The 27,225-nt window shown below is 38.1% G+C and overlaps 1 protein-coding gene across 2 annotated transcripts; it reads left to right on the top strand.

The window, feature by feature from the left end:
* Nucleotides 1-461: 461 nt before the first annotated feature.
* On the top strand, nucleotides 462-26,299 carry casq1b (calsequestrin 1b). 2 transcript variants are annotated; one of them, XM_067579763.1, is made up of 12 exons: nucleotides 462-896; nucleotides 17,426-17,458; nucleotides 20,874-20,967; nucleotides 22,635-22,735; nucleotides 22,931-23,042; nucleotides 23,158-23,231; nucleotides 23,650-23,780; nucleotides 24,072-24,117; nucleotides 24,207-24,261; nucleotides 24,345-24,445; nucleotides 24,591-24,665; nucleotides 25,406-26,299. In XM_067579763.1, the coding sequence occupies exons 1-12, from the start codon at nucleotides 660-662 to the stop codon at nucleotides 25,685-25,687; spliced, it is 1,341 nt and encodes a 446-aa protein (XP_067435864.1). In that variant the 5' UTR covers nucleotides 462-659; the 3' UTR covers nucleotides 25,688-26,299. The 2 variants fall into 2 exon arrangements, with proteins under 2 accessions (XP_067435864.1, XP_067435865.1); XM_067579764.1 differs by lacking the exon at nucleotides 17,426-17,458 and having other exon boundaries at nucleotides 463-896.
* Nucleotides 26,300-27,225: the final 926 nt, after the last annotated feature.

Here is a 27,225-nt window from a genome sequence, read left to right as displayed (position 1 = left end):
GCAGAGGCTTTATTTTTAGCCAGAGTCTGGCTCCTCTGCAAAACTTAATATGGGAATGGCATCTTAGAGCTCCTCTTTCCTCCTGCTCTGATCATACATCCATCCATACCTCCAGTCCTTCAAGACACTGAGCTGGTATCTCTAGTTCTCAAAACACCCAAGACAAACACTGTCCCTTTTCATAGCCACAGCTTCAAACAGGTGGCTGTATGACCTAAGCATGGCTCCTCCCATGGTACCACCCATTTGCTATTTTTCTGGCCTGTGATCAGGAGTCCCCTCCCCTTCCTTTTCACTCTCACTCCTACTTTTTTGGCAGCCCCTCTGGCTTGCACACAGCTCTTTGAGGAGTGGGATCAGTGTTACGCCTACTCACATACTGATTTGCGTCCCCAAAAAGGGCTCCGCCCCCTTTCTGCAGCCAGTGGCATCAGCAAAACCACGTGTAGCTCTTTTTAAAGGCAGGGCGTCACTGTCAGACCTGCTCTTCTCTAGCCGGTGGGGACAGGAAGCGGACTTTGTTCCTAACTCTCCCTGCTTAACACCAATATCCGTTAGGGACAACGTTAAAACTCGTGTATTTTTTCCCCTTTTACCCCACCGTCAACAGTTAAGGCTCTGAGAAGAGGCGTTCTCGTGACCACCAGGTGACAATAGCCATGAAGTGGGGCTGGGTGTTTTTGGGGGTCTTCCTCTCCTTGGGGGCCCTGTCCTGGGGGGAGAAGGGCTTGGAAATCCCCGAGTATGATGGCAGAGACCGCGTTCATGCCCTCAACGCCAAGAACTACAAGTCCATCATGAAGAAGTACGACGTGATGGTGATCTACTACCACAAAAATGTGGATGGAAACCGCAATGCCATGAAGCAGTTTCAGATAGAAGAGCTGGCGTTGGAGGTGGGTCTCCGCCAAAGCATGACACTGGATGAATCTGTGGCCAATGTAGAGGAAGGGTCACAGTGGGAAGATGGGAAGGAAGGGAAGGGTTTCAGATGGAGAATTGGGGTCCAGTTGGGGATTCCTGGATACAGTCATGGCTTTTGCACTTAGAGTTTCAGATGAGCAGGATTACAGCTGTTGACAGGTGCGGAGGAAGGCAAACAGTACATGTGATGATGGGAACTTTAAAGTAACTGGTTTTAAATTATGTTGTGATTGGATTAGCTGGTTTTGACCCAATGGACCTAAAGAACACAATCTACTTATTGTCTGACAAATGAAGGGATTTTTAGCGTGATTGATTGGACCAACTGGACCATGGCTAGACATGGCTAAATGTTTAGCATGTATAGGTATATTAACAAATATTTGTACCAAACTGTTTGCTACAGGACTAGTATTTCAATGTGCCGTATTCACCAAATAACTGAAGTCTTGGCACATCTGTGAGTTCCACCTGAGAAGCTTTGGTAGTTTTGGTTGTTGTCTGTTAGCAACACAATGCTAGCTGGCTTAGCCCAACACATGTAACAGTAATATCTATTTTATTAATGCCAATGCAAAGCCAGAGCACAATGGGCCTTCCCATGGCATTTAAATCCTCTGTTTTGGAGCTTTATTGTTTCCCAGTAAATAAGACAAAAAGTTAAGCCCAAGTCAAATGATGTGTCTTTGCATACATCTACACCAAACATGCTAACCCATTTAAGTCTGCATCACTTTTTGTATGTGTGACTATTGTGCAAATCCTCAACCCCATGGCATTCAAGCAGCATCTCAGTGGAGGTTCAGACCAGACCAAAACAATAATGTATTTTGGACAAATATGTTTGAAATTGCTCACCAATACCATGCAAGAGTGCATTTCTAAGATTGGCTTTCCATTGGTTAAATCTCTCTTCTACGTCTAGCTAACTCTAACTCCTCAGAGTTTACTTCATCAGTAATTCATTGATAGTTGACAGTTGAATCAAGGCCTACAATATGTCACACAAACCCAATAAACACAGTCGCCCTCATTCATCAGGCTATTGTGGACAAGAGACCAAATGACCTATTAGACCAAATGACCATGTACGCTAATAAATTAGAGACCACATGGACTGAACAGAACATTTTCAAATGATCCAGTTCTTGACCCATTATTACCCATTAATATGCTGCCATACTTTGTCATAGACCAAGACAATCTTTAATATTGTTTACTTCCTCAGTGTTGTATTGTTGCATCATTTACAGAGCAATTTAACTGCCAGTTAACCAGAAGCAGTAGTAAATAGAGGGGAGCCTTGTGACAAGTAGACTTGCAAATTAGACTGGGAAAAATAAATTAGTATTTCCTCCTTCATCCTTGCTGAAGTGCCTTTGAGCCACTTACTCTTAAATTGCCCCGGCAGTGCTGCTAATCAGTGAACAGTAGAAAAGGAGTATGCATGTTCTGGAAACTCTTACTGGATAAACAAATCTAAAGGACTCTTTATCAGCCAGCCCACAGACGATGCACCTGGTTCCCCACTGTCAGCCAGTGTATTCACCACAGCGATCCTCTGCCTGCCAGAGCAGCAGTGTCTTCTTACAGTGGCACAGTGTACCTTACACTGGCCTGCATACTGTAAGTCACCTCTGTAAATAGCCCGAGACAGTGCTGCATGCCTAGCAAGAGGCTAAAAGCCCTCCTGGGATGGACAAAGAGTTTAGGGCCATATCTCACCTCAACTACTGCTTCCACTGCTCTGTCAGCTCTCTCAGGCTTCATCTGCAACACACACACACACACACACAGACACACACACACACAATACTGTTGTATTACTACACACCAGGCTGAAGTCCTAAACCATCATTTACACACACGTCATTGGATCTGATCAATTTCCTAACAGTGTTGCCAAGTTTTGCTTCTTGGCTTGAGAAAGAGATGCTTGCAGGTTCCTGCTGGACTGCTACACTGTTACAGACCTCCTGCCAATTATGACCATTCAGCCAATCAAGAGAGAGGACTAGAGATGCTTAGAGGGGAGGCTTAAAATAGCTGGTCATTACCACCTATGTATCAGGAAGTATGAATTATTAAAGTGCAGAGCTCAGGGAATAAAATCCTCATTGCCTTTTTTTAAAGCTCAGACCATACCTGTATGAGAGAATGCGTCACTTATGTATATTATGTATAGTATCTTCTTTGAGTCAACTAACTGTAAATTTTTGTTACTTTTTATTACATAAAATTATAATGTCAGGGACAATGATTTAGCTGTATCTTAATTCAGTAGGATCGACTCTTGGTTCCAGGTTATGTGACTAAACTAAATACATACAGTATTTCTCATGACACACTAAGATTGACAATTTGAAGATATTTTCCCTGCAACTTTTTCTCTCAATTTTCACTGATACTGTCAGACAGACAAGACAATAAATTACATTTTTTGAAATTATTAGCTTTCTCTTTGATACCCAGCACATGAATGAGTTCAATTAAGCAAATTAGGCTACAGAATATTGCTGTAGGTGTTTCAACAAGTAGATAAGAGAGTGATCAAGAATTCTTTCTTTTTTTTTTTTTTTGCATTTTACAGCCTTAATATACATATTAGATGGTGGGATAAGTGCCACAGGATCAGCACATGTTTAATATCTTGCGAATACATGTCTTGCAAAAGTAATTCCTGGTGCATGACACTAACCATACCAGATTTAGGAGTACACTTCCCTTTTGGGCCACACGGAGTAAATGTGCACTTAATGCATGAAAACATCTGTCAAATAGCAGATTGTTGCTATCAAATGAACTTGTAACTGTAATGTTGTGGGATGTTATGTTTTAACTTCAATAAAGTATTTCATGGTCCAGTTTTGACAGACAAACCTGTTGGATTTACAAAACTTTGTAAGACAAGCTACAAGCTAGGTTTTTCCTTGTTTCTGAGAAGGTGACATTATGGAGATATGATGATAGCAGTAACATACTACGTTATGTTATGGCATGAAGTCCGGTAGTGTCTTCAATGTGCTGCTATAGCTTATGCTGACATGTGGTGTGCATATATGTCCAAAATGTCACCTTTGACCCCAGCTGGGGTCATCTTAGTCTGTGAGAAATAAGATCCAGTGTATCCTCATAGCTATGACAGCCCAAGTTTATCTTTGACCCCCCAAAAGTTTGACAAATTGGTTTATTTTTGCAAAACTGGAAATGAAATATTGTGACAAAGCCTGTATTTATAATGTAAATGAGGCACTGCTTTGCATGCTGGCCAAAATAAAGTTAGTTCACATGGAGAACTACAATATTTTGAATTTTTTTGAGTGTGAGTTTGTATGAAAAGCAGGTGAAGTTTTCTGGAAGAATGAATAATCTAATTTCAGTCAGAGACACTTGGTCTAAGAATTGAACATTTAAGTGTCTATAAAGTTAGATTTTTTGGAAAAAGTTTGGGAGGTGGAGGCGGCTGCAGTGGCAAACAGCATTGAGCACATCGACAGAGTAACAGTGAGAGGTGTCGGGTCATAATGGCTGTGCTGTACACCTGAACGAAGATGATTGGATATTACTAGTCAGCTGATAGCCACACAGCTGGTGAAGGAGCCAAGGATTGTGACGCATGAATGAATCAGCCAGTGATGATGCTCTGGACTAACGCATATTGAAAAAGGCAACTCATGAATGAATAAAATGTTTACAACTGCACCATGCTACAACTATACCACACTCCTTTTTCGGTTTTCTAAGTTACATAATCTCAACAGACATGTTGGGATTTTGTTTTTGGCTTCACCAACTGTAGTTTATTTCATTTTAGTCAGATCATATCTCCCTCCAGGTCAACTCTGTCTTTGCAAATAGAAACTTATGATAGTAGGTTGAACCTTGAAGAAGCACATGTTGTATGAATAGAAAAACTTTCTTAATGTTTTTAATGTAGATATGAGGTGTCTTGTACCTAAATTCTCATAACATTTGTTGATTTGAAGGTGACAAAGTGATAATTGCATGAAGGTTTTCAGATATAGCTTAGCAACAGGGTCTAACATACAGTAGTTGTCACATGCAATTATTCACTCCCATTTAATATCTGTGAGAGTAATCTCAGGAGTTTAATGTGACAACAGCAAACTGTTAAATGAACTGGAAACAAATTGAGGATGCACAAGATAGATCTGACAGTCCTAATGATTCAGTCAAAGCCCACCTAACCTGCAGCATCTCTGCCAAATATCTCTCATTATTATGACTCAGACTAAATATTATGAAGCAGAAGTCATCCAAAGATATGATTAGAGACTAACGGGCAAGGTGTAAAATTACCAACGACTCAGCTAGAGGCTGTGACTAAACTAATAAGGGCTACATTTGAAAAATGTAGGTCCCCATCTAATTTTAAGAATGTTATTACTGATTAGTCTCTTTCTGGCTTGTCTGCATATTCTCTCCCTCTCTTTTTGAACTCTGGCCTTTGGCATACTGCAAATGCCCATACTCATCAATCACTGCACTCCACACAGCTCAGATTGCAGTGATCTTTTTTTTGCCACCCTTTTTTACCAACACACCACCCCTTTCTCCCCCCCTATACACACACACTGTTGCTATGGCACCCTGTGTGCCATTCAGTAAACTGTATGGACAGAAAGCAGTAACCACACCTTATTCATCCTTTCCTTGATACCATTCTCCTCTCTCTGCAACTCCCATAAACACAAGAAACACAATTTATACAAACTGATGTTCAGGTTACAGCTTCTACTTCACCCTTTTTTCAGGATTTATCAGGACGATGCATGTTAATTAATGTGATTATGATGTAAAGGTGCCAGATTTAGCCAAATCGTTAGCTTTCAAATGCAGTTAAAAGCTCTATAATAAGATGAAACAAACTAAAAAACAGTCACATCACCTCACTGCAGCTCAATGATGATTCACACAATTGTCAAGATGACTTCTGCTTTAAATCGAAAAAGCCATTTACCTACATTGCATCGTTTCATCTCTATGTCAACGCCTTTGTAGACTGCTTGTAGACTGGCAGTTTGGAGATATGCTATATGATTTGGTAGCTGTGAATATAGTGGAGAACATGGCTGAAAAGCTGAAAACATGCATGATTCTTAGCAATGCACTATGGGTTAGGGTTAGACTGTTGGTTGATCTGGTCCACCACTTTGCTCCAGACTGAATACCTGAATAAATATTAAATGGATTGCTGTGAAATTTTGTACAGACATTCATGTTAATAACTTTTAAAAAATTGAATAATAATAATCACTTTAACAAAATCATAATTCACAATAATAATTGGTCCAATAATTTATGACCAAACTAATCAGCCTGGGCTGCACTCTGCATTTAGTGCTAATTAGCAAATGTTAGCATGTTAACAAACTAAAATGGTAACATGGTAGCCAATTTGTCTTTCAGCATGATATCATGCTGATGTTAGCATTTCTCAAAGCACCGCTCTCTGCCTCAGCCTAAAGAGCTGCTAACAAAGCTGTAGACTCTTAATGTGTGTTCAGACGGACTACGAAGCAAATTTTAGATCTGACGTATGTGTGTTTACTCGTGTCTTCGCATCACGTCTAAAATTCATTTTGAGTTCTGTCTGAACACACAGTTAGCCTCATGTGTCAAATTCATGTGTCAAATTCTAAAATTCGATTTCTATTGAACATATCCAAAGCAATATAAAAGAGAATATTCTGTGATTACAGACATTTACAGAACAGTAAAATAAGAGGAAAAAGCTTTAATTTCTTGGTCATTATATTGCGACAAAGGCTCCCTGGTACAGAGAGAGTGATTAGAATTACAGGGTCCTGAAAGTATTCTTGTAAGAAAAGAGCAAAAGAAAAAGACTGCTGAGCTGACTGGTCTGTTTCAAGATAAAATAACATAATGGTAAATAACTGAGAAAGGTGACATAGTTGCACACATAGCAAGGCAACACTCATAATGTGTCTCATAATGTCTAATATGTATCATAATGAAGACTCTTCATAGTTTGAAGGAGCCTTCTGCTTTGTCTCGTCTAATCTCCTTCCATCTACTGAGCGATCTGGGAAAAGGTCAGACTGTTGCTGTGGTAACCGTTATCCAAACCGACTGTTGGAGCCCTCCTCCTTTCACTGGCATAATAAATTCATGCTTACATTTTTAATGGTAGTGGACGGTATTGATGGGGACAAAGAAAGAAGGGGACTCATACTGAATGTGCTATTTTAGCCTGTTGAATCACCTCAATCTCTCAATGCTTTGACCACTGTTTAATGTTCTTCTAGCATAAATAAAATCAAAACACTGAACTTAAATGTAGTTAAATCTTGAGTCCAGAATTAAAAACCGGTATGCAACATAGAATATTTTTTTCTATAGTTCTTAAAAAAAGAAAGATTCTTAATTTTGTGTTAGAGTTAAAGTTTTACACTATCATTGTACCTTTGCTTACAAGTTTTTTGACAGAAACTAAAAATACTTCTGGATTTTGTTAAAAATGTAATAGTAATTGAACTTTTCTCAAAAAGATATACAAAGATAAAGACGCTTCTTGCCCTAAACTGTTGATTGCTCATGCACAATATTTAGAAATGTGATACCTCCCTCAAAAATATTGCCCTAAAATATCACTCATTGTATAAGTGACCGGCTTAAGATACCAGTACCTTTATATTAATTTCAAATATTGAATATTTCAGTTCAGAATGGTACTCTGGTGCTCTGTGTGTACACACAAAAAATCACTGTCATACAATACTGGGGTTACCCAGCATCAATCTATTGTTTTGACCTTGTATTAGTATTATTTTTTATATTACTGTTAGGTTCTTTCCCACAACTAGAATACGGTTATGTGACCAAGTGTTAGACACAATAAGCTAAAAGTATAGCTCTAAATGGTCACATATTTAAATATACAATTGAAAAGCACAATAATATACAATCAAAACAATCAGTAACAAATGGTGACGTATAAGTTTAAAAACAGCCAAAGTCAATTATAGCAGTTTGCAACCATACCATATTTCATTTAAGGTAAATAACCCAACAGTAATATAGAAAATCACACTGACACTGGGTAAAAACAACCCCTTGTCTTGGGTGGTAACACTAACCCAGTATTCTGTTGGACCTATATTGACCCAAATTTACACATTTTGTACATTTTGTTTGATCCAGCGATTTGTATCAATGACTGACTGACCCTTTGCCAATGCAGGACAGATGCTTGGTGAAGGATTTAAAATTGACATATTGCTAAAACCAGTTTGCAGTTTTCACTTCAGCCAACAAAGTCAACAATCACCATCTAGAAATGAGAAACCTGCTTTTGTCTACCTCTTTCTGAAATCAAGGACCAGTTGTTTCAGAAGTATCTAAGAGCTGCGAGTAAGGGTGGTGGGTTTTAACGAATGGTCAGTTGGCTTATGTAAGCAGCTGCTGTAACTGTCAAGCTCTTCACAGGCTTCACTCTGCTACTGTAAACCGAGAACAAAATAACCAGGCTTTGCAATTCTCAGCGGACAGTGTGATATGAAGGTTACAGTGTGAAGCGTAATTCCGCTAAATTGGGGTCAGTATGAACTCCCGTTTTTCCAAGTGTGTCCGTGAACCTGACAAGCAACGACCTGTGAACTTGACACGCAGCCATATAAGTATTGCTGACACTGATACTAAGCGATAGACATTGACACCCCACATCCAGAATGTATAAGTAAGGTTGGATCTCATTACCTCAAGTTATCTCAGACCGGACTAGTCTCAATGGCCCTTTTACCTCATGAACCTAAGATTAGCTTGAAGCCTTTTCATTTCTTCCAGGATATACTTTGAGTTTGTCCAATATCTTAAAGAGCTCCTCATCCTCCTCAGTTGAGCACCTAAGCATCAAGAAGGGGATTACTGGTGTTAAGTTGCTGATACTCCAATGATGGTCTCAGGGTCTAGTATCCAAACCACTATGTTGAGCAGTGAGAGGCTCAATTCGCCCTCTATATGAGGGTTTTTAGCTAATTTGACAACATCTGAGCCATTTTCACAGATGGTTCAAATTTACAACTAAATTATTTGATAAAAAGTCACATTTCTTCATTCAAGTAGCACATACTTAACATTTCCCTCCGTTAAGTGACACCGCTGTCAAGTTGTATGAGAGCAACATCGTGTCTTGAGGGAGCTCTTCTTACCTTCCTCGCACGATCCTACAATTAACAGTGTGAAAGAGGAGATGTGATGCCATTAAATGTGACAGGAGTTATGTTTAGATAAAGTGTCCTTGGTGTAATTCTCTGATGACATCTCATCAGCGTTGATGGGAATGAAGATGTTTGTTTACCGACCAGATTGGCTTTCTGGGTCGTTAAGTTTCTTCCATGTCAAAACCCACCTGTTGTTTGTAGAGGATTAATAATAGGAGCTTTTGCCGATTGATTTCAATGGTCTTAGCTGTTGTTGAAACTGTATCTCTAGATCATCCGAGAAGTGTTAAATGCTTTATTAGATGGCGCTAAACTATCTCAAATGTTGTTTTCTACATTTACCTCCCTTCCCTCTCTGCCTTTCTAAACAGAAATACATACAGTATCTCATCAGTCACAGACATGACTGTGCATTTGTGTGGTAAGTAATGTATATGACCTGAGGATATACAGTATAATATGATACATGGATATTTTTTGCCTATTCAGGAGAGGTGTTTTGTGCAGAGTGAATATGATGAGGTGCAGTTCTCAGGCTGATTTATTGTGCCGAAACTCTACCAGGAGTTTCTACCATCCTCTCTCTATCTTTTCTGAGGCATATTTTGTACGATTCTGTAACATTTATTTGAGAATATAATGATAGTGGAAGCAAACTGCTCTCTGAATTTTCATGCAGCCTCCACAGAGCACATCTGCACATCTGCAATCTAGTTTGGTAAAAACACTTAATGGCTTTATCATCGCTCGTGCTCCATCGAGCAGCTGTCGACTGCACTGAATGTTAAGTGTTGCTGCAATAGAGGAGTGTACAATATTACTGTAACTAACTCTATTTTACCAAATTAAATGCATACATTTCACCCCCTATAGGGAATATTTAGATACCACAGACTCAACTTTGTATTTCCTGCCAATTTTATTTCCGTAATGAATTTAGATCACTTTGTAGTTTGACATTAAATGATCTTTTTCTGCTCATTTGTGTCAAACAAGCCACATTAAATCTATTTTAGTTCAGTCTTGCAAGATAATAAATCATGGAAACGTCCAACTTTTTATAGTCACTGTAGCTGTACTGCTCACTTTCCTGAGCCAGGCCTGTGAACATCTACCCTCCTTATAATTACATTTAATTGTGTTATTTTTATTGCATGTTATTTAACCTTTTTTTTTTTTTAGCCCTTTAAACTCTTGAAAACTAGATCCAATTATGTAAAACTTTTATTATAACCCTAGGGAAATTGAGCCATGCAGGAAGAGATAATAGGATATACAGTGTCAATGCAACATATAATATAAATAAGAATAAATCATATCAGAGCAAAGCAAAATTCTTGGACTTAAACATGAAAATTGATTGTCAAATAGAAATACTCAAGAAATTATATAGTATTAATGACAAGACACAACATAAAGACCTGCAAAACAGAGTGTTTCTGCTACACAGATTATCCATATTTTTGCTATATGAGCTAATGTGAGGTTTTATGTGTCCATAGACTTTGCAGCTCAGTGAGGGACCTGTCAGCAGCTCCCAGCAACTGGACAAAATATTCCGCATGGTGCATGGCGAACAGCCTGCACGCTGTTTCTGTCATGCTAAATTTAACCCCTTACCGCCACCCCTCCAACCTCAAACCTGACTAAGTGTCTTTACGTTAGAACCCCTGAGGGACGACAGTAACATCCAAAAAACGAACTGCAAACATAATTTCATATTGCATTTGAGAATACAGGCAGAAATCAGCTTATTCACTCTTTTTTTTTTTCTTGGGAGGAGCCCAAAAAGATTCTTCCCAAATCCCAAAAGCCCTGTTGAAGCGCCAGTATAAGTCATGTAGCTCTGCCTCTGATCCATTAATCCACCCTGTCTCCACTTTTTGAATGTAGAAGTGAGTTAACTCTTCAATGAATGTGTCCCTCCCTCTGGAGTGGGGAAGATGTCGTTACTGACAGCGGCATTATGCAATGCATAAATAGAGATGGAAATTAAGCAGATGTAAAAACTTGAAACTGGCTGCTGTTTGAATCACTTATTTAAGGTGGTGATAAAGTTGCAAAATGGAAATGGAAAGGATCATTACATATACATAAATTTTTTTTTTGCTTTTTTTCTCCTGAATGTTCTCTGCAGATTTTCCCCCTTCTCCATTATATGTATCAGGGAATGTACTATATCACTAATTCATGAGAGAAAAATGTCAAGGAAATGCAGGGGATCAAGGTACATCATGAAAAATTTAAACATGGATTTTTTTTTTTTTTTTTTTTTTTACGTTGAAACCCTGACTTACATCTTCATTCCACAAAGTGCTGGACCTGAAGATAGTGCTGAGAATAGACAGCATAAGTATTTTACATCACCATGCGCGAGTGAGCACATCTGCTTCTTGGTACATTATTTCATCATGTTATTTATAGTAATGTACAGTAGTGATCCCATTTTCTTCCCATTAATTGCAATGATAATATCTATAATGGTTGGCATGTACAGCTTGAGAATTTAAGCATTATGATTTTTATTCTAGGTTACCTGATGACACTGCTCAATACGTCCAATGCAGATATAATTTAAAATGCCCAAGGAGGAGGAGAATTATTTAATTAGTCAAGTTACAACTTGGTGGAGCTAAACACTAAATATGTATTTTAGCGGTCATAGCAGCTATTTTGACAAATGTAAATGAAAACAAACCTGGCAGATATTTTCACATCTCATGGAAGAAAAGGCACAAGTGGAATTAATAACATTAATGATGGCTGTTAATTAATGTTATTACTTGCACCTGTGATTGTTTTGATACAGCTAGTAGAAATGTCTGTTGTGAAAAAGTCTATTTTTGATTAGAACATTAAGTATCCCATTTAAATTTAATTCATCTGTGAATATGCTCTTAAAGATCATGGTGTAACATATATAAAAATACTACTATAAATAAAAACAAGATGTGTCTCATATGGCAAATTAAAATCCTTCAAACTACATCTACTGCTTCTCCTGCATTAAAAAAAAAATCCAAAATTGATTAATATGCTAAAATGCTGTTAATTTCATAAGTTTAACTACTGGAAAAAGGTGTCTCTGACTTCACTGAAGTCCATTCTCAGACTTTGTGTGCTGCAGGCTTCAAGTTTCCACGTCACACTTGTGTAAGTTGCACACTGGACCACGACTGGCTTTAAACTTGCTGTGATGTCAAAAATCACGCCCATAGGCTCACCCCTTAAACTCAGATTTTCGGCGAGCACAAAGAAACTTCCCATTTTCAGCAACTGAATGTGAAAACAGTCATCTAGTGTCAAACTCTGCACATATATCAGTCTGCACAGTGAAGATCAAACATCACAAAATGGAAAACATTCAGGAGACTTTAAGATTGGCAGGTCAAATCTAAATAACGCCATCTAAAAAGTTTGCTGTATTAAACACCTGCAGGCTTTTATGTAACTCACCAAAACAAGCTTGACAAATGCAGGAAGGATTCTTAGTTTATTAGCTAAGATTGTTATGTGACATGTTTGTAATGCGGCTCATTGCTGTTGAAGTGAGTCATTCACAGATGGTCCCAAACACTTATGCCCTTACAATTTGTTGTAGTGAATCAGCTTGTGTGCCTGTGAGATTTCTAAAAGCCTTGTATTGTTTCATCATATTTCCCATGAGACCATGTTGTGCTATTAAAAAAAAGTGAAAATAGTAAACTTTGAGTTAAAAGAATCAGAGGATGAGATTTCCTTTAGATTTACGGCCTCTAAAAACACATTGGAGCGTTTTTTATTTCTGTACAAAATCCGGGATCGGCTCCTTCCAAACTATACAGTTACACTAGCTGGTGGCAAGTCAGTGTATGTTTTTTTATACGCTGTTGTATCTGAATCTTTCATGACCACCCCAGCGCAGTGTTATGTAACAGCCTGATGTAGAACGTCCTGATGTGTTACAGCAGCCATTACTAATTTACTATCTGGCTGGGGGGGAAAAGCAAGCTGAACTTCTAATTTTGCACAGATCCCAGGACACCAGCTTATACAGGAAGACGGGAAATCTTGCTGCTTTGAAAACCTCTTTCCTTCATTTTACAGACTCAGCATTTTTGGGGGGGGGGGTGTACCAGACCAGATGTTTGAGATAATTTGAGAAATATGATTCTGTGATTTTGCTGCTTTTTTTGTTGAGTAATAGTTTGTGCATGGGCTACGAGTTAAAGTACCATAATAGCGTTTTTGTTTGTTGTAGCCCATTTTGCTGGTGAACCCACTCCAAATCTAACTGTAGGGTTTTATATTTTTAAAAGCTTTTCCTGCCATGAAGCCATTTGTTTCTACTATGTTAATTTCAGTATAAAAATCAGTTGCTCAGTCAGATACTCTGATCCATCACAATGAACATTGTGTCTTCTTACTATATATTATATATTTTGCCAAAATCCCTTTATTGTTAAATGGTAATACGGTTCAGAATCTGCACTTAATTCTGTTACCATACAACAGTATAGGCTATCTAATAACCAAATAACAAAGTTGCATACAACTCAAACAGGCTTCAAATTTCTGCAAGTTAATCTTTATGCCATATGTACAGATATAAATGGATGTCTGGAACATCACATTCTGTTTTGGGAAAATAATTGACAATTATTAAGGTTCTTTGTGTTTGTGTTAAAAAAGGCAGAAATTTATGTTTTTGATAGTTAAAAATGGATGTAAATCAATTAAAAAAAAGAAATCAATTATACAAAAATCCAAGTGTAAATCTTTCTCTTCCCATAAAATTAGGGTGAAAATTGGTTTAAACTGATCTACTGATCTTAAAGACCAGAAATTATAAGCCTTAACAATAATGTAAAATACTGCATTTTGACATTAGTAAGAACATTACTCAATGTTACTCTAGGGTTAGGCAACTCCAGCACTTGGTTAAGGGTTAGGAAAAGATTGTAGTTACAGTTAATAGAAACTTGATTGTTTATTGCAGGTCTGTGACTGGAGACAAGTCAAGGGTCAATCGTCCAATATAGATGCAATTCCTAGGATACTGGCTTGCATATACATACTTTATGCAGTATCTTTAAGCACATAAATGTACATGCACTCTCCTTCTCAGCTCTGAATTTTTAGACACAAATATTAATACCCCTTTTAAGAGATAACAACCAAGCCGACAACTAAGCTAGCTGTTTCTCTGCAGCTGGCAGCTAGAATACATGTTGAGTGTATGTGTTTGTATCCCCTTGAGTTCTCACTGAGTGACTTTCATCATAAGGTGACACACACATAGAAACGCGTGACTCATCGACTGCTCAGTCGTTCACTTAAGAAACACACACGGCCTACTTAGGAGCAACCAAACAAAGAGATCCAGTCTGAGTCAGAGGCTCAGGTGTAGAGCAATGAAAGCGAAGGGAAAGAAATAGACTGATGGAAACTGTTGAGTGGATGGATAAATGAAGGCTTCTGTCAAGTAGTGTGCTGTCTCTCTTGGAATAAGGTTTATATAGAGAGGAAAAACACAAATACTACCAGATCTGCTGGCACTGATGCAAACATACTAAAATAATTTCAAAGACTGCAGCTACCGACACATTGAAGTCAAATAAAAAACCTCAGTGTTTCTCTTTAACATAAAAGCAGCAAGATTTGAGGCTGTTGGTGGTGAGTTGGAAAATTACTCTATCAGAGGTTATTTTAAATGACAAGAAGTGTCTGATTTGCATCCACTTCTATTTGCAATCAGCTTAATGTCCAAAGGTTACATCCTCTTATGTAACCTCTGCAGTGACCCAACAGAATCATGTCTTGAAGTGGTAATCTATTGATTAAAGTTAAAACTGTGATGAGCTTATAACCTGCCCAGAGTGAAGTGTACCCTGCTTTCCATACATGCTAAACTCCAGCAGGAGTCAGGGTTAACAGGTGTAGAAAATACATAGATGATGGATGAATGCGTGGATGGATTTTCTGCATGAATGGCTGGATGGCAGGTAGATATTTCTGAGAATACAGGCCTGCTTTGACATTTATATTTCATTTGTAAGTCATTTTTTAAATATCTGAATTGCCCTGCAAAGCCATCTGATTTCCGGTATTGCACATTGTTGTGCAGTTGCCAAATTGTTTGGGAAGAGAAGGAAAACATCTTGAAATTGGGCCATTTAGTGACTTTTGAAAACCAGAAATCTCCACACCTAGTGAAAGAGTTAGAGAATCATTATCAATCAACAACCCAATAAAATGCTACCAAATGTAAAATTGTCCCCTTGTGCTATGGAGCAGTGCAGAATACTTCACCAACTACAATATGGCTTTGAATGTGAACAACTATGTACCCTTACATTGGTCACAAACAACAGATATGAACAAATAAACATGCTGGTGGCAAATGGTAGCTATGTATTAAGTGGGTTAGCATTGAAAGCCATTGTAAAGGTTTTGAAAGATGAATATCCTACACAAAGGAGCAAGCTACACATTTTTGAAATATTCAAGCTAACAGGGTTGAGTGCTTGATGCTCAAAACATAGGTTTTCAGTGAAGTGTTACTTTAAGACAGAGTCAGTTCCAGCCTCCATCCTATCCAGCAAAGACAAGACTAATCAGACACAGACATTCCCTATTAAAAATATATGCACTCTTAATGCCTTTTATACAAATGTGTCTACTCTGTAGCAACAACACCTGTCACTCAAGTCCACTTAATCCAAAGTAACTAAAATATGGGCTGACTTGCATAGAGCGGTGTAGAGTAAGCATGTGGGCAGCTTTATTACAAGAAATGTGACCCCCTGCTGCCAAGCGAACCTGCCGCCCTCTCCTAGCTCATCATTTGGTGCCTCGGCCAAGTGCAGCGGGAACCCAGAGCACGTTTTTGACAACTCACCGTGGCACTCTGCCCTCATCTTGTGTCACCTGACAAGCTGACAGTGACTGGGCATCGGGGAGACGGAGCCAAGCGATTACGCCGCTGACCTCTCCTCTCCTCTTGCATACACTCATGCACTCGGACTGCTGGATGGGTCGGGTGATGGCAAGGGAACAGATGAGGAGTGTCAGGAGACTAGGTTGTGACAATATACCCAGATTGATGCAAAGAGAGGGAAAAAAAAGGAGGCGATCATGAGAAGGACAACCAGAACAGATTTAAAATGCTGAAAAACGATTGGAGGAGATGATGGATGTGCATAAGTCTTAACATGCGTGTCAGGTGTTTGTCCATTCATCAGCAGCCACTGCTTGCCTCTTCTCCTCCCCTTTCCACACCCATTTCTATATGTAACGGATCTCAGCCTTCTTTTCTGCTCCTCAGCATACTTTCTTACAAGCCCTTTTATAGCTTTGGGACTCCCTGCCTCGCTTCTCACCCAACAACTTCACCTCTCTTAAAAATACCCCAGAGTTACTAATATGGCCATGGCCTATGGTAACGGAGAGGGGGATATAGGATGAGCTTTGGGGAATTGTTTTGGACTTGGTGTGATAGATCTATGAGAGAAAATTTTAACTTATCAATCAATCTTATCAATCAAAAAAAGCTCTGACTTGAAATTCTGTAGTGATGGTAAACAATAAAGTTTATAATTTTACTCAATCCATTAATTAAAGGTTTTTCAAAGATTGTGTTCCTCTGCTTCCAGGTGGCAGTGGTTGAGAAAAAAAATCATAGGCATCTAATTATGCAATCACTTGTGCACACTACAATCAAAATGATTCATTCATTGTTTGATTTCATGTGTTAAGACCCATTCACACTCATCTAGCATTACCTCAGGACCTCATGTGTTGTAGAAATTGATCTCCAGTACTGTGTTACTGAATTTAGATACAATGGAAATGAAATATAAAGTATTAGTGCCCCCAAGACCTTTCTATTATCTCTGTTCAAAGAAAAAGAAGTGTGGAGGATGGGAATACATGTAGAAAAAACAAGGATACCTATTTGATAATCATAAAAAAGACCCCAGATTATTGAGGTCATCTAAAATTTTGTCAGATGACCTTTGTGCTTGTCAAAGATGGTGGGTACTCTGTGGTGGAATTCTTAATTTCCAAGTTAAGTATATGGCAGATTTGCTTGAGATTAAGATCACAGCCAACCAGCTGCAGTTGTTACAATTCATATGAGGTCCTGAGGTAATGATAGTCCTGCGTATGAATGGGGCTTTAATTAATCAGTCAAGTACAATCTCAGTGTTTAAGTTTGCACCTATTCTTTCTCCTGTGAAGGCCACTCCGATTTGTTGTAAACCTGGAGGCTGTGACTATTGTGCTATGCCCTAAAGCGTTACCTCTTCTTGCAGTTGATCACAAGTCAAGCAGCAATTTTTGTACAGGTATGTTTCGGGTCTGCCTGTTGTTTCTCTAAAGCTGGGCTGCAAAAACTCAGATTTCTTCCGCTGCTGCAGTATCTGCTGATTGTTCTCTTCCTCTCCTTGACTGCGATTTAGTTTAAAAAAAGATGAAATTACATGAAGAAACAACAGACCACCGGAGACTGGACTGCTTTCAAAGTCCAGCAGCAGCAGCAGCAGCAGCTTGGGCTGTGCCAGTTTTACTTTATTTCTCAACTGTACTTTTTTGTGCCATAGCAAGCTGATTTTAGTTGAGATTACTTGTGAGAGAGAACAGTAAGGAAAATTCTTTAAAAAATGCTTCCATCTAATCTATTAATCAAACATTAACATGTCTATCCATCTGTCCATCCTTCCACCCAATCATCCATTTAATCGTTAAACATCACAAAGGGTCGCTTCACTCAAAATCACCAAAAAACTGACTTGCTACTAGTGGTGCCTTGGTTTTTGTTTTTAGTGCTAAGGTTTTGAGGTATCTGTCTCTGCAATTTCTGCCATCACCCAATTCAATGAAAGTGAATTGCATTTTATTTGTGCTGCTCAAATTTGTGCTGAAAGACTAAATTTGAAAAACCCAATGAAGAACCATTTTAATTGGAACTGCTCTCAACTTGTTAAATAGTCCCAATGAAAACAGTGAACAGCAAGGTCAGTTGGATAAATTTATGTCACTTCTGCTGTATTGGGGTGCAACTAGAAGTCACATGAAACCGATATCTTAAAGGCATACTATGTATGATTTGTTGTTTGCTGTTTGTAAACACAGCACTCAAAGTTGGCCACTCCTTCCCAGCTCAATGAGCGAGAGAGAAAGACAGAGAGAGAGAGAGAGAGAGCAGTGATAGTCGAGCAAGCTAGAAAATGAAACAGTGGTTGCGGGAACAAAGTGACTCAGAAACCCGCTCCTCCGCACAACCCTGCAGGAAGGTGCCACATTGCCGGATTTTGTGTGAATGCAGTTGAAGTGCATGCTTCATCCTGTCCACTGTGGCCTCTCTGCTCTGCATTTGTGTGTGTGTGGAGCTCAGCCCCGCCCTCAGTCAAACAAACACAGACAGCAAAGGAGCAGCACACAGCAGCACTCTGTACACAGCAGAGGAGAGAGACGGAGAAGCAGGGGAGACACTGAAACACATTAAAAAACACAGCGACGTAATGTGATTGTCACATTTTTATAGAGCCCTGACCTCAAAGGTTGATGCCTAGAAACATCCTGAACACAGCAAAATAATAAGAAAATAAGAAAATAAAGACAGAAGGCAGAGTTTCTGTAGACACATACACTGCCACATCCTTCTAGTGGGTCATAAGTGATGACTTAGAGGGGAGTCTAGGGAAGGAAAGGAAAATCCTGCATAGTATGCCTTTAAAGGATAGATTCACAATTTTTTGAAGTCTATCTTAAAACAATGGTCAGCTTCCCAAATGAACAATGAAACAGATTTTGCTCGCTGTAATCTTTCCTCCTGTTCATACTGGCTATTAGAAGATCCCCTCCAAATGCGCTTTCAATGTAAGTGATGAGTTTATCTGAGGATAATATGAGGCTTATAAAAACGTATAATGCCCAATGACATTGATTCTATGGGGAGAGGGCTGTCCTATAGGACAATCTGCTCTCGACCAATTATGAATAAAACAAAGTTTTTGTATGCAAAATATGAAAACAAAACACCCATAGATGTGTTGCACAGTGAAACTTTGAGAAGTATTTGAAGTGTTTTTGAAGTCAGGCCCAGGTCGACCTTTATTGAACGTGGAAAGGACGACACTCTGTGACCGTCTGCTCACATCAGTTTTTAAAGCAAAATTGGACCAGACCTGATATTCATTAGAGGGAGAATTTGACATTTACACATGCATATCTGTATTCCAAATATGTGCAGACATTCGCTAAAAATCAATTTGACTTGAGTTTCATGATTTGTGATACATGTGCATGTTGCTGTTTTTGGCGTCCAACTGGAACTGTTTTTGGCCGGAGACACGACGTCGTCGTCCAAACAGTGTTTGCTGTGATATTTTGGATCTAATATGACATTGTATCTGATTTCTAATTAGACTTTGATCTTGTAAAATAGTGTATTAGGATCTCCTATTTGGTTTCCAATTAGAGTATTATGTGGTATAATAGTGTCTAAATATAGTAGATTTTGGGTCTAATACAGCATTATATGTGATTTCTAAGTATAGCATAATTTAGGTGTATGGTGTTTAATTAGGGCACAACTGTGCTTGTTTACTGCCTAATAAAGAACATATTATTTCTAGTTTTTGTCTAATTTGATACAAAGTACAACTTATTATGTCTTGTTCGTGCACCATTAAATAAAGTGCAACCTTTTTTTCTTTCTTTATTTTTGTAATTTTGGTGAACTGATCTTTTTAAATAAAATAAACCTCAGCCTGAGTGGAACCCTTCCCATTAGCTGTTACATGGCAATTATCTTGATTTAGTTGATTTAGGCAATGTTCCTAACCAGATTAGAGAAAAATTGGCCCTGGGTCCAATCATGAGGTAATGTGTCTGGACTCTGAAGGCCGGAACAATGGATGGCATTAAACATTGCCTGTGAAGAGCAACATAGGACATGTATAAGCTATTTGTGCTGGTGCTTTGGGGCATTTAGCAGCTTATGAATGTCATCAATTTTGCAATGCTGCTTTGCAAGCTGCTACATAACATTTTTAACTTACTCTGGACTGAGAGCAACCTCAAGTTTAACGGGGCAATAATGCTGCAAGTGCTAAATTGAGTGACAGAGTGATAAAATGGAGTACAAATAAGCATATAACATTAAAAAATGATTAAAAAATGGTATAATGGGGATTTGTATACAATTTTGAGAAATACAATTTATTACTGCGTTGACAGAAAGAGAGATATAAGAACACAAATGTATGCTTAACTCTGTATATTTACAGTATGAGTTTGTGTATGTATGCAGCAGCTTTACTTTCGCAAATTGTAAGCTCCTCTCCTTTCCGCCACACCTGTTGCGGCATCTCTTCCCCTCGACATAGTTGGCTCAAGTTCTGCCCCTCTTGTTCTTCTGGAAACTCTGCTGCCCATGCTCCTCTCACGCCAGCCATGAGGGCTGTCAATTGTTGGTTTCGGTTTCACTCAGATTTAGAAAGTGCAAGGCAGCAATCCAAAGCTTTTGCTTTTAAGGCCTTGAAATTGAGATGGAATGCCATGGGTTTACTCATGTAAATTTAACTGGATGTATGTTTTTAATGGAGCTCAGAGATTAGGAAATGTCTATTATAGAAGTGAATCGCTAAGATCAGTCAGAGATAGAATCAGCTCTCATATGACGCTAAATACAACTTTCTCTCCATCTTCCTCTCTTCCCCCTCTTGCAACAACTCCCTCACCTCTCTCTCTATCCAGCTTGCAGCCCAAGTTCTTGATGATCTTGATGATGAGGACATTGGATTTGGCCTGGTGGACGAAAAGAAGGACAGTGCTGTTGCCAAGAAGCTTGGTAAGCTTGAGACCTTGCTGGTGAAAACATTGGCCTAATTGTCAATGATAACATCAGCAAAAAAAAAATCTTTGGTTGAGTAAGTGGTCTCTTTCCTCATGTTTCTACTAAATTTAGCTGATGAAGTGCGACAAATCTCATAACTTATTCAGTAAATTCTGCAGGTTTTACAAGTAATCTTTATTCCAGTTATTAACATGGACATTAATAAACCATGACTGTTTTAACTCATATCATCAACATGGAGAACAGGGGTTATGGGTCCATTCTTCTTTGCAATTTTTAAAGTTTTGTGTTTGGCACCTGATGATTTATTGATCAGGTTTGCATTCCATTTAGCCATTTAGTCAGCAAAGACAAAAAATAGGAATTTAATCTGCTAATTTAGAGTAGCATTTGTGCGGTGGGACTTGATTCAGAGAGGCTTTTTTAATACAGTTGAACTTAAACCTACACCTGTCCAGTGTTACTCCATGGTCACTAATGAATGAATTAATAACTAATTGACAGAACAAAAGATGGACATAATTATAATGCAATAATTAAGTGAAAAAATCTGGTAAATAGCAATAAATTACAAAAATGTCTGTGTAAATATGGGATTCAAACTGCAGTAAAGCATGGCTGAGTACAGAGAATACATGAGACAATTCTGCCCTCAAGTGTTAAGCAAAGATATCACAGCTGCTATAAACTAAATGTGGAAAAACCAAAACGCATAAGTTAAAGTCAAATGGACAACAAGATTGTGTGTGTGGACATGAACAAACATGTCAGTACTCATTGTGGGTAAAAAAACAAAAAAAAAACCCCAGAAACAAAACACACACACACACACACACACACACACACACACACACACACACACATAACATACACTTTACAGCATGGACATATTTATGCTTATACTCCAGTTCATTTTTTATTATACACTTACAGTAGTTTTTCTAGGCAGACACCAAAATAGAAAGCTCTGTGACTCTAGATTTATTTTTGCAAATATTTACTCTTATTAACATGTAAGTCTGGATGCTTATATATGATTTTTTTATCAAGATATTTCAGTGTTTTTTGGGGGGGGATATTGTTGGGTTTTTTTTGTGCATGATATTTTAGCAGGCCTGTGATGTATTTATAAAAGAATTATACACATGCACACGGTTGCAGTGCCGTACAACAACTTAAATAAAACCTAGTTGCTTTACAGACACCAGTGATAGCTAATAATGGCAGCAGGTTATATAAGCCAGTAAATATATGTATTTAAAAGTACCTATAGCAATTGCTATCAAAATACTTCCAATCGTGCATCTATCTTGCAAATATTGCTTACTAGATTTACATTTGCCATAGTGAATTTAAAAATCTACAGTAAGCTGATTAACAATACTTTACCAAAGAGTTTCTCTTAGATAGTATGCAACATTGCAAGATGGTGCAGCAAGCATGCAGCAAATCATAATTATTATAGTGATTTTGGGACCTATTATCAACCATAACTGGCAATTGTGCTTTCAAACATAAAAGGCTTTTTTCTACCACTGCAATTTGGCAAACAGTATGCATAAAAATTACATTGTCTTCATGCAATCTTTCTGCTATAAAAGTGGAATGACAACAGCCAAATGTTAAGTAGCTTGTTGGTTGAAACACATTTCTCTCACCAGGTCTGGATGAGGTAGAGAGCATCTATATCTTTGCCGACAATGAGATCATTGAGTACGATGGAGAGCTGGCTTCTGACACTCTGGTTGAGTTCCTCTATGATGTAAGTCTTTTATGGTCAATGGCAAGTAGAAATTGTACACAAGATAGACGTATTGAGCATACTTGTTTTAATTAAAGCAGACTGCCTTAGGTCTGCTTCAAAATACTGTGAAAATTATGTCACCTAGATGAAACATCACAATCATTATGATAACTCTATGAAATAGTCATCATATGTTTGCTCCTATCTTGTCAGGTGATTGAAGAGCCCGTGGAGATCATTGACAACGAGCGTGAGCTCAAGGGTTTCCACAACATCGATGAGGTCATCAAGCTGGTCGGTTATTTCAAGAGCGAGAAATCTGCTCGTAGGTTGACCCCAGAGCTTCAAATTGACCAATCAATCACTCTTAAAATGAACTTGTTATGCTAGGAAATTGCTGTTATCGGCTGAAAAATCTTTTTATTGTTTATCTCCACCAGACTACATTGAGTACGATGATGCTGCTGAGGAGTTCCACCCCTTCGTCAAATTCTATGCCACATTTGACCCCAAGGTTTAAATTGTTTGTTCAGTATTTGTGCGGAATTGTGTACACAAAATGTAAACTTATGTTCTCGAGTTGGATGAAAGCTGTATATCAGAGGAGGGCAAAGAGATTTCATGGGCTTGTAACAACATAGACATTTAATTGAAATGTTAAGATTGCATTAGTCATCTCAAGTAAGCTACAATAAAACTGAATATGTTGAGATTGTATTTTGCAGAATGTATTACTAATCCATATTAGATGTCCTGATAATGTCTTGTCAATAGACAATGTAGTGTATACTGTAAGTCTGTGTTTGCTTAAGTACAAATCTCACAAAATGTTCCAAATATCAGTGTTGTGCATGTGGTTTGGGTGGATATTGTTTTCTCAGTTGGAAAAAGGCTAGCAAACAAAGGTTTTATTTCTCTTCATATTATTTCAGATCGCCAAGAAACTGAAGCTTAAGATTAATGAAGTTGACTTCTACGAGCCATTCATGGAGGAATCCGTTACCATTCCAGGAAAGCCCTACACTGAGGCTGAGCTTGTTGAATACATTGAACAGCATGACAGGTGAGACTCTGTGAGATATTATACTAAAATAACATTAGCTGAAACACATCCATGATGACCTATAAGTCCTTTTTAGGCCATATAATTAACATAATCTAATGCTAATAATCACATATTATCATGAGTTGTTTTTGAAGATAATTATTAGCAACCTATTTTTTCACTGAGGTATGATGACTGAGGTTCATCATACATCTCACTTAAGCCTTATGTTTATTGAGTATCACTACTGGACAATCAAAATGGCTCCATCATCTTACAGTTTAATTTTCATTTCTTTTAATGTTTCAGGCCAACTCTGAGGAAACTTGAGCCTCACAGCATGTATGAGATCTGGGTAAGAAGTCTGAAATTTCTCTGGAGTTAAATATTTTTTTATTTTTACCCAATAAAACTAATATTTCTTGCCCTTTTTTGTGTTGACAGGAGGATGACATTGATGGAGAGCATATCGTTGCCTTTGCTGAGGAAGATGACCCAGGTAAATATTTACTAGTAGTCTAATTGCTAGTAGTCCAGTTTACCTAGCCTACCACTGTACCTGACATTTGAACTTTTTCCCAGATGGTTTTGAGTTCCTGGAAATCCTGAAGGAGGTGGCACGTGAGAACACAGATAACCCTAACCTCAGCATCATCTGGATCGACCCTGACGATTTCCCCCTGGTACAAATACTTCCCATAAAACCATATATCAGCTAGTGGGCAATTATTAGAAATAATAGTTTACTTTTCTTCCACTTTTAAAATATTTTTTTTCCATGATAGTAATGGCACATTAAATCCTAACCTGATTTTATCTTATTTTCAGCTGGTTCCATACTGGGAGAAGACCTTCCGCATTGACCTCTCTTCTCCTCAGATTGGTGTGGTTGATGTTGAAGATGTAAGCAACCCTTCTCATCCCTAGCATCCCAGGCAAAGAATAAAAAGATGATTGAAAAAAAAAAACACCAGCAGTTTAGGCTGCAATCAAAATTTGTTTAAAGTATGAGGCTGGCATTGTTCTGTAGTTTTCTTATTGTCAACAAATCCCATGAAAATACCAGCAATGTGTTTACTAGCCCGTCTATGGATCTCAGCCCTAAGTCCATTTGTTCCTATGTAAATCTTTAAAAATGGGTCACAAATATACAGGTTAATTTTTGAAAAATGCTCACTAATTCCTTAAAACAACTGGGCACTGTAGTTTTTAGCAAAAGTTACTCAGGAGTAAATAGTGCATTTGTTGGGGATTACTTTAAGCAGTAGATTAGTACACACTTGGTGCTCTAATGTGTAATTTCATCAGCAGGACAGTATACGTGGGCTTGAATCAAAATAAACAACAGTGCTTGTGTTATGCGTCATGAAAGAACATGTATCCCAGTGAAAACTTGTGGCTCATTTGTGTGGATTTAACAATGGAGCTTTATGGCACAGAGAGCTATACTGTATCAGGTTTTGGCTATATAGACAATACTTGTTTGTAGAATCAATTAATTGTTAGTTTTGGTCTTTTAAATGAAATTTTATGACAGTAAAGAGCTTAGAAACAGTGCAAAACTGGAAAGTGTTATAGAGGCTTTTAGATATTTTACAGTAATGGAAATAATTTTGCCCTCACACTAAATATTTCTGTTCCAGGCTGACAGCGTGTGGCTGGAGATGGATGACCAAGATGACATGCCCACAGCTGACGAGCTGGAGCAGTGGGTTGAGGATGTTCTGTCTGGAAAGATTGACCCAGATGATGATGATGAGGAGGAGGACGATGGTGATGATGACAACGATGATGATGATCACGATGACGACGACGACGATGATGACGATGATGACGACGACGATGATGATGATGACGATGATGACGACGACGACGATGATGATGATGATGATGACGATGATGATGATGACGATGATGATGAATAAATGTTTACTACCATTCAGTTCACTATGCTTTAGCCAGTAATGGCAAAACCCAAAAGTAGTACAAGTTTTAGCAAACACACTTTTGTGTCAGTTCCTGCTTCCTGTATGGTTTCCTGTAAGGGACAAATTTAATGACCCTATGGGGAGCTTTTAATGTCAGTCAGAGAGGGAGATTTTTAATGAAGCCAAGGATTTTCATCTCTGTAGACAAACAGGGTTGCAGCTTAAAAGGGTAGTGTGTTATATGTCCTTTGTTACGAAATTAAAATCTGCTCATCTCTCACCTCTGAAGTTTACAATGAATGTAGCTAAGAGGCTAATAGAGGCTAACTTCCTTGACATTTTGTACTTAATGTCACAGACAGTGGTTCACCTCTTTCTAATATTCTCCAATTTAATGTAATCCTGTTTCAATGACATGTTTTCTACTGGAGAGGAGACAAAAAAACACTTTCTTGTAATATTTTTGAAGAGAATAAACCTAAACTCACTGGACAGTCTTACGATTATCACAATCTTCGAAAACTATTCAGAGACTGGATAGTAAGATTACAAAATGATTTGTTTCTACTCTCATATTAAAAATGAAAGACAAAAATATTTCAAAACCAATTCTGTTTGTTGTTGTCATTGCTATATGAAATAGACTACTTGTATATGTGTGTGTATGTGTTTGTTTGTTCACAGTTTAGGAGTAATTTCTGGGTGGTCTACAGGCAATACAAGGGCTTTTATTTAGGCATACATTTAAATAACTTGTATTAATCATTTATTTAATGATGCAATGCAATGATAATTGTAACTAGACTTGCAAGCAAATATGAGAGGGTCCAAGCAGCCCAATGCAATTTGTTTACTCACAGTAGTCAATAGGGCTTTCACACTTTGTTCTTAAGTTGCCATTTAAGCACCTGGATTGACTTGGTTTCTTCTGAACATCTGTGACAGATGTAATAAGCTCAGGACCATACAACTACAAATTTTCAGACAACATAGTTATGGCCTCTTTTCATATTTTCTTTATGATATTGTTGTGAGTATCTGGCACAGATAACTTGCTACTGTATCACAAGCGAGGTTGCATAAAGTAACATTTAGAAAAGGTTTTTCCAGTGTAGCTACAAAATAATTTTACAGAAAAGAATTAGAGTTTGACATCAGAAACATTGGCTATAGTACTGGACCTGTTAAAGTGGATGTGTTCAGCGCAATCTATCAAATAAATTGCAATATGATGAACCAGGTGCATTTCTTACTGTGTTCTTACTATCAATATAGCAACAATGAAAAGGACATTTTGTTGATGTCCAACCTGTATGCTAATAGCAGTTTGGCTGGTTTGAAATAGTTAACTCTTGTGTGTTAGTACATAACACATAAGTTGTGAAGGTTTCTCAGAATACCATCAAATTTTCTTTATCCCTTTATTTATTTGCATGGTCTCCGGTATTTCTCAAAAGCTCAATGCTGCAGGAAGAGGGTGCTACTGGTAGGTTTTGACATCTGCTGAACTGCTAACTGCTTCAAAGACAAGGAAT

Source organism: Thunnus thynnus, chromosome 22, assembly GCF_963924715.1.
Source record: "Thunnus thynnus chromosome 22, fThuThy2.1, whole genome shotgun sequence".
NCBI lineage: Eukaryota > Metazoa > Chordata > Actinopteri > Scombriformes > Scombridae > Thunnus > Thunnus thynnus.
The sequence above is the reverse complement of the archived record's forward strand: the minus strand, read 5'-3'. Positions and strand labels throughout refer to the sequence as shown.